General features: G+C 31.0%; 1 protein-coding gene and 1 long non-coding RNA gene across 3 annotated transcripts; both read left to right on the top strand.

Moving 5' to 3' along the window:
• The first annotated feature begins 7,539 nt into the window (after window positions 1-7,539).
• On the top strand, window positions 7,540-10,960 carry LOC114762374 (uncharacterized). 2 transcript variants are annotated; one of them, XM_028951846.1, is made up of 4 exons: window positions 7,542-8,073; window positions 8,718-9,668; window positions 9,761-10,591; window positions 10,679-10,960. In XM_028951846.1, exons 2-4 carry the CDS (start codon window positions 8,727-8,729, stop codon window positions 10,706-10,708), a joined length of 1,803 nt encoding a protein of 600 aa, XP_028807679.1. In that variant the 5' UTR covers window positions 7,542-8,073; window positions 8,718-8,726; the 3' UTR covers window positions 10,709-10,960. The 2 variants fall into 2 exon arrangements, with proteins under 2 accessions (XP_028807678.1, XP_028807679.1); XM_028951845.1 differs by lacking the exon at window positions 10,679-10,960 and having other exon boundaries at window positions 7,540-8,073; window positions 9,761-10,672.
• A 1,393-nt stretch (window positions 10,961-12,353) lies between these two features.
• Window positions 12,354-13,306, top strand: LOC114762376 (uncharacterized). The gene is made up of 2 exons (XR_003742243.1): window positions 12,354-12,679; window positions 12,795-13,306. It is a non-coding gene; the product is annotated as an uncharacterized LOC114762376 (long non-coding RNA).
• The last annotated feature ends 780 nt before the right edge of the window (window positions 13,307-14,086 follow it).

The following is a 14,086-nucleotide window of genomic DNA, read 5'->3' as shown; positions in this document are numbered from 1 at the left end:
AAATTTATATGTAAAACAAGAGCCACAAGAAAGGACTTTCATGGTTGTTTTTTTTTTTTTTTGGGTTGCTGGTTGGTACAATCTTGGTGGGCCCCATCTGGTCAATGGGCTCGAGCCAGTTCACAGCTCATACCACGGATCGAGCTGCCATGCACGTGGGGAATTAATTAGGTCAAGTTGCTTTGCTTCTCATGTTTCCAATTCATCGATCATCCGTGACTGTTTTCTCTTGTAAGATAAAATTGTTAAAAAAATATATAATTTTTTTGAGATCCAATCTTTCTTATTCTATATTAAAAAATTATACTACCGGTTCTAATTATAAGACCTTATTTATAATATATAAATGAGATCTTATAATTAGAATAAAAAATAATATTTGAATATGATTTCTTTAATTTCAATATGCATGTGTGTGTGTGTGTCTTGTGTGAGTTAACAAGTTTACATGTTAATAACCATCAAGATGATATTTAATGTTATTTTTAAGGGTTAATGTTACTGTTAGTATTTTCTGTTTCATTGAATTTTGATTATAGATATTGTAATTTCTTTTTTTTGTGTGGTCAAATTGCAATTTCAAATAATAATTTAAGACTGCATGATAAGAATCAAAATTCTATCAAATTGTAAGGATCAACAATAATATTAATCTTATTTTTAATCAGCTCTCTCTAATCCCAGGATTGTGCATAATTTAATGTATTAAAGATTTTTCAGGCCAAAAAACGGATTGATGATTTTATATATTCAATAACGTTATATTTCAACTCTTCGTTATAAAAACAATTAATCGTTAGATATTGAATAATATTTTATTAAATGGTTATCGAAAATCTTACAAGATTTATGTATTGTGATTTTGTGTATGTAACGAATATTATTTCATGTAATGATAAATTTATTCACCAAAGTCGAGTAGTATTCTATAAGAGTACTTAATAATATTACTCCTCCGATGCTAATTATAAAATCATTATACTAATACATATAAAGATTTTATATTTAAGACCGAAAAAGTATATCACAACTTATAAAAAGAAAAATTAAAATATCACATTCAGCGTAACATGACGAAACATCGTACACTCAAATTTAATGTTGAAGATCCAATCGCAATTCAATTTCTTTTATTTCTGGTGGGAAAAAATTCAGTATGACACTATTATATGTGTATCCAGAAAATAAAAATACCGGGAAAATATAGCAATTCATACAATTAGATTATGAACAGAACCATCGATTTTTAAAATAAAGTAAAAAATAATATAGCTTGAAACGGAGACATAGATTCAAGTTGCTTAGTTTGAAAAGGATGGAAAATTCTTGGATACAAAGAAGAATAAAATTGCGACGAATATGCTTTTTCTTCCACTAGCACACCAAGAAAAAGAGATGAAACCACAGTAAGTTGACAATGATATTTTAGAATTCAACATAAAATTTGACTATTTGATTTGAATTTTTCAAAATACTACGTTGAATACATAAATATATTTTTTAGATTAATATGTTATAATTGTACCAAACCATGTGGTCATGATGTAGAAACTTTTGCAGCAATAATAGAACTAAAAAAAAAATGATGATGGGATAGAATGAGAAACAAATAATATCTTAAGAGATGATAGCGATTGGGATTTTCCAATGAAACAAGTAGGGCTTAGTGATAATAATTTGAATATGAAATTATTGAACATAATGCCATGATATTTACTTTTGGGAGGGAAAATATTCGAAAGCAACACAAAGTCAAAAGGAGTCAATTAGCTTTTATTTTTTCATCCTTTTTTCAAAAATCGAACATGTTGATTTTGACTTTGCCAATTAATAAATTAATATTTTAATTTGCAATTATAATATTGCGAACCAATCAAATAAATTGGTTTACTGTCCCCCAGCTTTTTTCGTGCGAGTCAAAAGCTTGAAAGGGAAAATCACTGAAAATTTCTTATTTAAAAATCTTGCTGACCAGAAAGACCTGATGTGTAATTTTTTACGATTTTATACATGAAAAGTATCAATACTCAAATTCAGAACTACTTTTAGTAATACTCAATTCAAAATATAAGAGATAATTAATTCACTGATATGAAAGAAATTAACTCAATTATTCTTAATTCGTGATAAATGTGTGTTAATTTTTTTAAGATACTATTATTTTAACAATTCTTTATATTATAAATTATTCATTGATAAAAACTCACTTTAGCATGTATAGTTAATAGGATTGTTCAAAAAGTATAAATTTACAAAACAAAGTTGATTGAATTTTTAGATTTAAAATCAAGGCAAACCCCATCGAATAGTAATATTCATTTTGAACCACCTGGCCATCATCACTCAGAGACACCATCAAATATACACTGTATACTCTAGTGGTTTGTTTTTATGGACAATAAATGAAGAGTATAATTCTATGTTTATATTAGAAATTTAATAATGTAACTTATAAATATGACTAAAATAAATACTTTCTCTCCTCCTATAAATATACCCAGAAGAATACTATAAATTACATCGTAATATGAAAATATTTTAAATTCATATAGCGTTTTGACCAAACAGGTTCTAGAAATCAAGGGTTTTTCTCTTAAAAAGGACGCTTACGGTAGCGTTTTAAACCAAAATTAGGGTAAGTTTTCTTCATTTATCTTTCTTTAAACCTCTGGCCAAACTTATGCTTATGGCAAATTAGTGTATCATTATCAAAGATTCTTTTCCATAAAGACAAAGATAACTAGTCATGATATGAAAACAATGAAGTTACTTGTCCACTTTCATTTCACACTCTGCATTGGAATAATTTGTTTAATTAAGTTTTAATTAGGACATTAATCTCTCTAGTTTGTCTTCTAGAAACAACACGTGGCAACCTATGGATAATTTTGTGCCGACGTTTTGACTAATTTTTGTCCCTTCACTCACCCTAAGCCAATCACGCAACATAATATACTTTTGGTCAAAAACAATTACAACAAAACAAAATTATGTGTGAAGGAGAGATAAAAATATAATGAGTCATATTATACAAAATTATTGAATTACTTATTATTTTTTTGGCTCGAGATTAATTACTTTTTAAGTAACTTGTATTATGAACAATTTTTTTTTTGTAGAAATAACTTATAGAGAAGTGTTAAATAGTAGTAATGCTGTTTAAAATTCTGGGATTTTGACTGCAAAGAAATGAGATTCAGACGAACCCATCAAAGGATTAGGTAAGCTATCGCTGTCATTTTAGGGTTTGACAAGTTAAGCATAATATATACAGATGAAGTCATATACAAATTTATACATAAAATAATAATTTGTCCATTAAGTCAAATAAACTAGCATTCAAATTCACGCATTTAATAATACATCTATGCTGAGTTCATAATTTAATAATTTGTCCTTTTTAAATTAGCACGTCACTCTATTCAAATACTTTGGTCTTCTTTTGCCTCAAAACGAGGTCATCCCAAAGCTTTCAGTCTACACCTTCATTTCTTAATTAATGCTCTCATTAAAATGGAATATTATACATCATGTATTTATAGACTTGTATATATATAATCTTTATGAGCACACTTGATAAAGAATATAATGAGCATATGCTTAAAAATCTAGTAATCAAATATTCCACGCCTAGCTAGCATGAACATGATGACTTGATGTAGACATTATCTAGGCTGCTCAAGCTATACATATTATTCTAATTCAATTATTAATTGAACCTTTGGTTTACTTTATATGATAAAGGCTTGAAAGCTGGTGTACAAAAATTATACTACCTACGGTCCTAATTATAAAACCCAGTTGACTAATTTAGAAAGATTAAGGAACTTAGTTAAGTTAGTTATTTGTAATAAATAGGTGTTGTTTTTCCTAAAATATTCTTACTAATCAAGCATACTATCTAGAACTACCATTATTAGAAGAACTACCTTAGAAAAAGTGGATAAATATGAGAAACAAAATGGATTGATGTTTTATATTTAGGATCAAAATAAAAATCAAACAGGATCTTATATTAAGGATCGGAAGTAGTATTAAAGAGTTTCTACTCTTTTTTTTGGATTTTGTTTTAATGTTTGTTGAGACACTTGTGTATATTGCGTATCCATTACTCTGGGAAAAACAAAATATATGACATCTGTATCAAGCATCTGCATTTCATTTTCGATACATTAAAATTATTAATTATTAATTTATTATAATAATTTGACATTATTAAGCCATAATGGGACCAAATAGAAAACCTTAAATTACGCTCAAGTGTAGTCTTTGTATTTTTTTTATTTATATAAAGAACCATGATTAAAATATATGAACTGGACGAATTTATAACTAATAGCTAGACTAATTAATACATGTATAAATTCAATTGAATAATCACAAACTTATTTGATATCCATAATCATACGCTTCCAATTGAAAGTTTTGACAACAACGATATAGTTATCTATATATAATTCATGTTAATTATGTGTGTGTTTGCGTGTGTATCTAAAATTTGTGGAGTTAATTTTGTATTAGGATGCGAAAGAAAGAACAGCAGAACAAAGACAACTTTTTTTTTCCCAATAAAAAAAGAAAGACAGTTGATCCCATTCATTCGTAACTGTATACTATATATTATTTTCGACAAAATAATTAAACATGATTCACATTAAGTTAATTTAACAAAGATGGGGCATAAGAAGAAAATCAAAATTAAAGATGGGGCATAAATATAATAAATTATTATGGAAAAATTTGACAGGCACAAACATACAAAATAGAGGAAAAGCTATGATTCGTGAACATATTAATTTGCTCGTACAAATTATTATAGTCAAGTTGATTTTGTTGCTTTGGATGAGCAAAAGAAAGGTGGGAGATTCTTCCAATAATTTTGCCTATAAAGAGAATTCTATACATGCCTTTGACTTTGTTTCGGAATCATTTCCATGCACAATGCCTTTTCAACGTTGGAATTGTTTTATTAATATTATCTTTCATTTTCAAACTTTTATTTTAAATAACTTTTTTATGAAAAAGGTAAGGAAAATAGCGGTTTATATCCCTTTTAACGCTTTATTAACTGTGAGATTGTGATTTCAAACTTTCTATGAAAAAATATTAAATATGCATGAGATATGTCTCGAAAAATATATTTTTATTATCAATTACCAGAATCTTTAACAGGTACATATATAAAAAATGTAAATATATTTTTTTGGGGAGCATGAATATGAGAAGAACTACAACATCGCAAATTATAAAATACAAATGATTTTGCTGCTTACGCCCAAACTTCTTTTATGACCAACAACACACCCAAATTGAAATAACAAAGCAGGCCCATAAAGCGGCATCGACCCAAATCAAACCAAGCCCAAATAAATAATGACTACATGCTCCAAGATGAAGTTCGATTTGATAAAAGTGTCAGATTTTTGTTTTGTTTTTGCCTTCGATATAAATGTAAGATTAAGTTTTACCCTAAATAACAGATATTAAGTCTAACAGAAAGGGTTAGTCTCTCACAATATGGTGAACCAATGTTCAAATCTTCGCTGAAAGAGATGTCTACCTTTGGCATCTAACAGCAATAGGAGGATACATATATTTTAGGGGAAAAAAAAAATTTTACCCTAGCAAAAAAATGAAAATATATATTTGAATGAGAAGAGAACCAAAAAAAAAAAAGAAAAGATAGAGTAAAGGCCAAAGAAGAAATAGGACATGAAGAAATTAGTACTGGTGCAGGGGGTTGATGAATAATCAGAATTGACATTATGGGATAGGAAATAATTTTGTCTTTTTTAAATTTATTGCGCGCTAGTTCTTTGCACAATGTAACAGCCTGGCCTTTTATTATCACGCGTTTGACTATGGAAAGTTTATTGTCGTCTCTGGGGAAATGAACTATTGGCTTGTATTAGTGATTACTTTTCTAATCCTATTTATAAATTATTTTCAACATGTTTTATATAAACTAAATTTTTTTTTAAACTTTATTAATTCTTATTTAAATTTTAATAACTTTCCAAATTTATCTCTATTTAATATACATTATATCTCATGTAAACAAAATAAGCACAATAGTAAATGAAGGGTAAAATAGTACATTCATACAAATTTTTTTTAGTGTTCTATAAATAAGACAAAAAAAATATCTTCTTTTTCTGCTTTATAAATAGGACTAGAGAAGTACCTACACAGTAAAAAATTTTATGCTCTGCAGTCAGACCGTTTCTACCGCGTCAATTTAAACAATTCACTGATTCATTATATAATTATTTTATGAATTTTCTCATAATATATGTTTTTTTTCCTTTTTAAAACATTTTTTAAGAAAAAATGGAGCAAATGTCTGTTAATTGTGTGGAGTAGAACCCTATACTTGCTTTTGACAGAAAATAATTTTGCACAATTTAATATTTTTAAAACTTAATTTTTAAACTTTGTTCACGACAAGAGCCCCACCTAGTCAATTCTTGAACCTCTAAGGTTATTTACTCATTTTTCAAATAAACATATTTCTTAGACTAATATTCAATATTCACGTCAAATCATAATAAAAATGAATTTTTTGTAAACAATTATTTTAAAGTAATCCAAAACATGTTAGCATATTTTGCATGACATTATTAACTTTTTATTACTAATTACTAAAGTTAATCAATATCAATAATCACGTGATACAGTGAATATTGTTCTATTTAAATATATATACATATATATATATATATATATCCATATTCAAACTTTAAAATGATTAAACAGAGGAATCTTGAACCTAAGCTGCTTATTAAAAAGCGTATAGTTGATATGCAACTAAGCCGAAAGCCATTAGAATCATTTGTCACTATCCAAACTTCAATGCAATATCATATCTGAAATAAATGTAAAGTAAACTTTGAATAATTCGGCTCCAAGGTCCCCCCACTCCCCAAAAAAAAGACAAAGAAGAGAAAGAGAATAATTCGACCCAAACAAAATTTCATGAAAGGTGCTAACCAAACCCAGTTGGGAGGAAAATGAAGGAATGAGGACCACTTTTGGATAGAGGCAAGAAGAAGCAAACCCAATATTCATATTCATCCAGGTTTCACATTTATTCCTTTCTTCTTCTTTTTTTTTTGCTAAAGCATATATGTTCTTTTATTAGAGGCTATCTTATTCAAAACATTGTTAGACACTAAATATAGACACTTTTTCTAGTAGGAATTCAAATCTTGATTTCTATGTTGTAAGAACCAACCCTTTCCGTTAGAATCAACCCCTATTGATTATTCTGTTCTTTCCTAATAACAAAAGCAAGTCTAAGCTTGAGTACTGAAACAAAATAAAAGGGCAAAAGGCTGACTACCTTCAACAATAGACTTGTGTGCGTTGTAAATACGATCTTGGTTCTAAATATAAAAATTAATTTGTAGTGCTATAAACTAAACTAGCTCTTGTATTTAAATTGGAGACAGCACGTTCGCATTCAGAAGGCATAATTTCAGAATAAAAGCCATGTTCTGAGTTTGTGTAGGTCCTTGAAACCAAGCCCTCTATTTTCTTTAGTTCCAAAGCAACCACGTTGTAGGCTTCTGGAGTCATGATGCTCATTCCACAAGAGAAGGCTCTGCTGTATTTTTAAATTTCCTTTGTGACAGAGACACTCTGCCTTAGCCTTACTTTCACATTATTAATTTCTGTGTAACGGCATAGAGCTGTGTTCCCCTCTCTCTCCCACCTCTTCACAAGATCCCACACACAATGGCCCACCCCATCAGTGTAATCCCCCAAAAGTTCATTTTGAGCACAGCCTCTCTTATTAAATTCACTGTCTTTTCAAAAATTTAACACTACTACAAGGAATTGCCTCTCAAACCGCACAATAAATCGCGTAGCTACAGATTTGTTTGCCCTTTTAAACCCCAACATGGCTTTCTTTCTCTCATTGTGGACTCTCTTCTTTCTCTTCTTTCCCATCAGATTATTTGCCTCTGCTTTCTGGCTTTTCCTTAGCAAGAAATTTAGTGGGTCGCTACATTTTCACCAGCTTCTATCTGTGTGTTGGTGATTCTTTGCTCTTGTAAATGCCAATGACTGGTACGATCGGGCTTGCTTGTTTCTTTATTCCTATGCCTCGCGCCGAATACTTCTTGCTCTGTTTTCTTGTCAAATGAATCCTACGATGAAATTTTCCGTATTCTTTTTATGTGTTTTGTTTTTTCTTCGTTATGTCGGCTGATTTATTTGACTGTAAGGTACGATAAACCTGGGGATTAACATATTGAACTGGTTTCTTCATGGGGTATATCTTCTGTCTTTCATACCTCTACTCTTGATATTTGATGATATGCGCGCAATTCAAAACACTGAGCTCATCTCTCATTAGCCAAATAGTTATTTGGTCTCTGTTTCATTAACTCTCTCACAAATTGCTAGTCCACAAGATAATCAACCGACTTAAAGGACTCTGCTTTATGATAGATTCATATATCCCATTTTCAATTCTACATGAAGTCTAATTATGTGCTTTAGTGAGTAGGGTGGACGAAGCCAAAATATAACAAAATCCTTTTGAGTTTTGAGCAGTTTAGAAGATCCTTCTTTCATTAGTTCAGTTCCATATTATACGCATCAACAGATAAAGAACTGGAACTTACCATGTTATATTTGATTTTTCTTTCCACTCTTCAGTTCATTTGAGTTTCAATTTGATTTGACTGTGGTGTTTTGCATGATATCAGAGAAGTCTAATGGAAGAAAAGCAGTTAGATTTTAATCAACCACTTTTATCAGTGAGGCGGTTCTCACCAAAGGCGGCCTCTGAAACTGAAAAGAAAAGCAGAAACAGAAGCAATTCATCGATCAGATTACCTCCTCTTCCTGCTTACAAATCAGATTTGAAATCAGGTCCAGTGAGCCATCCTGGAGCTGTTCCTTTCACATGGGAACAGACTCCTGGGAGACCCAAAAATGAAGGAAAATTGCCAAAACTTGATATCGAACAGCCTCCTCTTACTCCAAATCTTCCTCCTGGGAGGGCTTCAGTTGAACATCAAGCTTCTGGTCAAGTTTCTAAAGGAAGTGCTATTTCTAAGAGTGCAACGAAACTGAAGATTCTAAGAGAGGCTTTGCAGGAAACGGATAGTTCTGATTCAGATAATGGAGATGAGGCCTATCAAGATGCAATTGATAAACTTTCCACAACTGAATCATTCCTCATGAACTGCAGTGCAAGTGGCTTGAGTGGGTTGGATGATCAAGAAACACAGCCATTTGGAAGCTTCTCCAGTGATCAACAGGCACGTAACTTCATGATTGGTCGGTTCTTGCCTGCAGCAAAGGCAATTGCTTCTGGATCACCTCAATATGCCTCGAGGAAGCCACCGGTTGAGCAAGAAGAACCACGACAGGTTAAGGAAGTAGTACTACTAAGCAGACAAAGGTACAGTCCGCTTAGGCAAATTGTTCTGTCACAACATGCTCAAGATATTGGTGAGGGAGAAAGTGAGGATGAAGATGACAATGAAAGTGATGGATCTGAAACCAACGCAACCAAAGTTTGTGGGCTATTTCCTCGACTCTGCTTTTTGAATCCATTACCTGAGTTGAGAATGGAGGGCAGGGTGCTAAGTTCTGCAGCTTATGGGATGCCGGCCAAGTCAAGCACTACTCATAATGGAGCTAGAAAAGAGGTACTAATTTGTCTCAACCTGCTTGTCTCTGTCTTTTGTCATGGCTTCATGTAGAGTTATTATTATCTATTGTTTACCTGTGAACATTGCAGCATGCTAGAACTTCTCACAGGGAGAATAAATCAGTATATTCCCAATTTGGCTTTAGAGAAGAAAGAGCAAAAAATGGCATTGATCGACAAAGAAGAGGTGTCAGCAGATTATCAGCCTGTGAGAGTATTCAAGGTGATCTTGGCCGTACAAGCCCGGTGGTTGAGAAAACTCTGTATATAGATTCTGTGCATAAAGTCAAGTCACATTCAAATTCATCTTCTTCTGAAATGAAGGGTCAAACCAATCACACATTGGATCCTTTTGAAACTGCAATCCAAGATAGTGGCAAATGTAAGAAACCTTCAATTGTGCCTAGAAGTTCAGAATCTCTTGATTTGCCTTTTCCCTGTTGTCTGACAAAGCCATTAGAACACGAAATCGACTTGGGTAAGAATTTATGGGTTTCAAGTCCAAAAGTGGCTCAATGCAAGAAAACACTATCAGATAATTCAGTGATCAGCAATCAGGAGAACTTTGATGGTCCAATTCAGAATCCTGCACCATGGAGAAGGTCAAGATTGGCCGGCGATGATTTAAGGAGCCTACTTGCTGCTCATTCAACTGATCAGGAATGCTTGAAAGGGATCAATAATGGAAAAACTGACCCAGAAAATCAATGTCAAAAGAGACCAGACAATCAAGAAACAAACAATTTGAGGCTTCCTCTTTCTCTTCCTTCACCAAAAGCTCCATCAGAGTCTTGGCTCAGGCGAACCTTACCTACCATTTCCTCAATTAATGTTACTACTAAAATTCCAGCCCCTCTTCGAATTGCCAGTAATACAGCAAAGCATGATCCTAAGTGGGAAAGAATTGTCAAATCTTCTGAGGTATTAAATCTTCGTTTTAGTTTCTCCGATGCACTTGTGTGATATCATTTGTGGTACTACTGATGAGGGGTTTTGTGTTTTGTATAGGAACTACTAAGAACAATTCCAGAAGATTGAAATTTGTCTGGAGAGATATTTAATGATGAACACGAACTGATTAGCTATTTTTTTGGCTGAATAAAGGTTTGAGCACTTTTCACTTGGTCACTGTATTATCTTACATGGTTTTGCTTCTGTATTCATAAATGGGCACATATATTTTTAAAAAAAAAACTGTAAATTACAATTAGCTTTGGTTCTTCATCATGTAAAATGTAAATGTAGCAAGATGTTTCAATTGAAAATCAATATATGAATATATATATATATGTGTGTGCGCGCGCGCGTGTAATAGGAGTAGAATTTATAGAATACACTATCTATGCATCAGCTGTAAATATGATAAGTCAATTTTACTATTTAAAGAAAAAGGGAAAGCGACCCATAACTTTAAATTTGTAAAATACTAACTCCGACTCCATCTATAAGAAATAAATAATATGATATCGCTTTCACTGCAACATTTTCGTCATATTTATTCTTCAATTTTTAAATGCTGAAAGTTAGAAAAAGAATGTATAATGAATATGAAAAAATGTTTAACTGAAAATGATTTTGACTGTGGCTTAAAAAAATTTCAATTTAGTTTTTGAAATTTCCAACTTAAAATTCGAAAACTAAATTATAATATAAAGATATAAAAATGAAAAAAAATTAAAATTCATTGAAATAAGAAGTCAAACTTGTATTTTAAACATTTTCTGATATAAAATCGAGCAATCTTTTGAACTGGCCAACATCTAATACCCAATTTAAATTTAAATTATTTAATTTATTCTTTTTTACATTAGTTTTCGAAATTTAAGGTATTTTGAATAATATTGAGTGCGCAACAAGGTTAGATTATTATTCAACCAAATCTATATTATATTCAACTATGTTATGCTATAAGTCGATAACTAATCATCGTGTAATCTATCCTCATCTCTAAAAGATTAATTGTATTAATTCGCAGGACATACATTTTGTGACCTCCTGATATACAGAAGAATATTGATTTTACATGATTTGATTAGCCTATTTATTTTAAGTTACTAACTTATTCCTATCTATGTATATTACACAAAGTATGAAAAATGGGTTGACGATTTATAATTAATTTGTACTATAAGGAGTTTTCTTAAGTACTACCTCCGGTCCTAATTATAAGAGCTATTTGACTAATTTAAAGAGATTAAAAAAGTAAGTTGAGTTAGTTATTTGTCTTAAGTACTACCTCCGGTCCTAATTATAAAAGGAGTAATTGAATTTATGGTCTACTATATAATCCTATAAATGCTAATTAAGTCACCACGGATCAAGTCAACGCACATATAATCTGAAAGTTTTAAACCTGAAGGCTTTAATTTGTAATCAGCCGGCAATTAATATTATATTGTCATTAATTAGTTAATTGAATTGTACTAACTAATAAAAGTACTCTTTCAATCCATAATCTAAGTCACTTCTAAAAGAATAACATGTATTAAAATATAAGTTATTACAATTAATGCTTAAATATAACTTTTGTATATTTTTATCTCTCATTCACAATTTCAATTATCATGAATAAAGTTGAAAAAAAAATTAAATTTGAGAAGGAGTCAATGATTTAACTACAGTTCAGTACATGGTGAATGTCGTCGCTATATAACGTCAACTTCAAGGATTGATCTCTTGTTTCAAAGACTAAGGAAACAAGAGAGACATTGAATAGTCAAAGAATCTTGGAGAAGATGGCGAGAAAAATGGCTATGGGAGATGAAGAAGCTGATCTGAGTAATATTATTATTCCTCTTCACAGCTCTGGTCTCCTATTCTTGCTTCTTATGGTGTTCACTTCCCTGCTGATTGTACCACTGGTTTTGCTTGCTTGTGCTGACGGTGCTGATCAAAACTCCTCCCAGAACAAAGGTAAAGGAAGCGATTGTGGGGGCGGAGCCGGATGTGGCGGCGGCGGATGTGGCGGCGGCGGATGTGGTGGAGGCTGCGGTGGTTGATAATTTTATGGTAACTATTGATCGATCATCTGAATATTGTTGTACTCGATAATTTGCTGTTGTGTTTTTGCTTTCTGCTGTGTATTTATATATATATATATATATATATATATGATTATATGTAGAAGAATTTGGATCGATCAAACAGTTGACGACGACGATACATGGATCACCACTATATATATATATATATATTAAACGTTCCGTTTCTGTTGTTTGATAGATCAGATCCCAACAGAAACAGATAGGAGGAGAAGAGAGTCGTCAAAAACCAAAATGATATGATGGGGTTTTCAATTGGGAGCTACACACACACACACACACATAAATATATGGTAGTGGCAGCATTCGGTTTCTTGGGGATTATTGCCAAACTGGTTTCCCTCTCGTACTTCTTGTGCTAACAAGAAGGGAAATCAGAAATTGGGCGGCGATGGCAACAGCGGAGGAGGTTGCGGTGGCGAAACACTCGTCTGAACTATGTACTCATCTCGTCTTCATTATATTCAATTATTAATATACCATAACTCACAGTCGAGTAATCTATAGTTCAGTTATAAAATAAGACAACATATTCACAGGATCATACATTTTATAATTTCGTGGTAATAATATACAAAAGAATATTGATTTTTCATTATTAGAGTAGTCTATTTTGTTAATTTTAAGTTGACAACTTATTCCTATACATCATATATTTAACGGTTTATAATTAGCATTAATAATGACTTCGGAGTACTGTGTTGTATATATTTTCTTTTTGCCAACGCACTGCGTTGTATATATACAAACAAATATGGGTTTTAAATATTATATATATACTACCTCCAGTTCTTAATATGAGAGGTAGTTCAACTTTTAATTTGATTCTAAATATAAGATTCCAATTTACTTTATCTCTCATATTTATCTTTTTTTTAAAAAATAGTTTTTATTCATTGTACATATTAAAAATTTCATCAAATAAGAGTTTTAGCTAAGATGTGTGATTAGTAAAGATATTATAGAAAAGATAATACTAATTTATTATAAATAATTAATTTAACAAATTTTTTTAATTAACTAAATTAGTTAACTAACTTTTATATTAAAACACGAAAAAGATATATGGATCGAATTTATGGTGTGCGTACGAGCCAAATGATGCTGAGTCACCATGTGACCAAGTCAACGCACATGTAAAAATAATGTAATTTAAATGTTTTAAAATTGAAGTCCTTGTCGTCAATCAATGTAAGGTCAAAAAAAGTAATCAGTCAATCTCATTAATTAATTGAACTTTACTGATTAAATGGTAACGAATATATCCCATTTTATTCCTATTTATAACTAATTGCATTCAAACTCGCAAATTAAAAAATATATTAGATTCATAGTATGTTTTTATATTTGTTTTTATTAAAGAAAGGATATTAAA

The sequence above is a fragment of the Neltuma alba genome, unplaced genomic scaffold, assembly GCF_004799145.2.
Source record: "Neltuma alba isolate B1F8T4 unplaced genomic scaffold, ASM479914v2 tig00011214_pilon, whole genome shotgun sequence".
Taxonomy (NCBI): Eukaryota; Viridiplantae; Streptophyta; class Magnoliopsida; order Fabales; family Fabaceae; genus Neltuma; species Neltuma alba.
Note: the sequence above shows the minus strand (reverse complement) of the source record. Positions and strands in the feature narration are given on the sequence as shown.

What these genes read in the sequence shown, in the direction of transcription:
- LOC114762374 (XM_028951845.1), top strand. Translation starts at nt 8,727, where the DNA reads ATGGAAGAAAAGCAGTTAGATTTTAATCAACCACTTTTATCAGTGAGG. An exon ending in ATAATGGAGCTAGAAAAGAG is followed by an intron (nt 9,669 to 9,760) that starts GTACTAATTTGT and finishes TGAACATTGCAG; the next exon opens with CATGCTAGAACTTCTCACAG.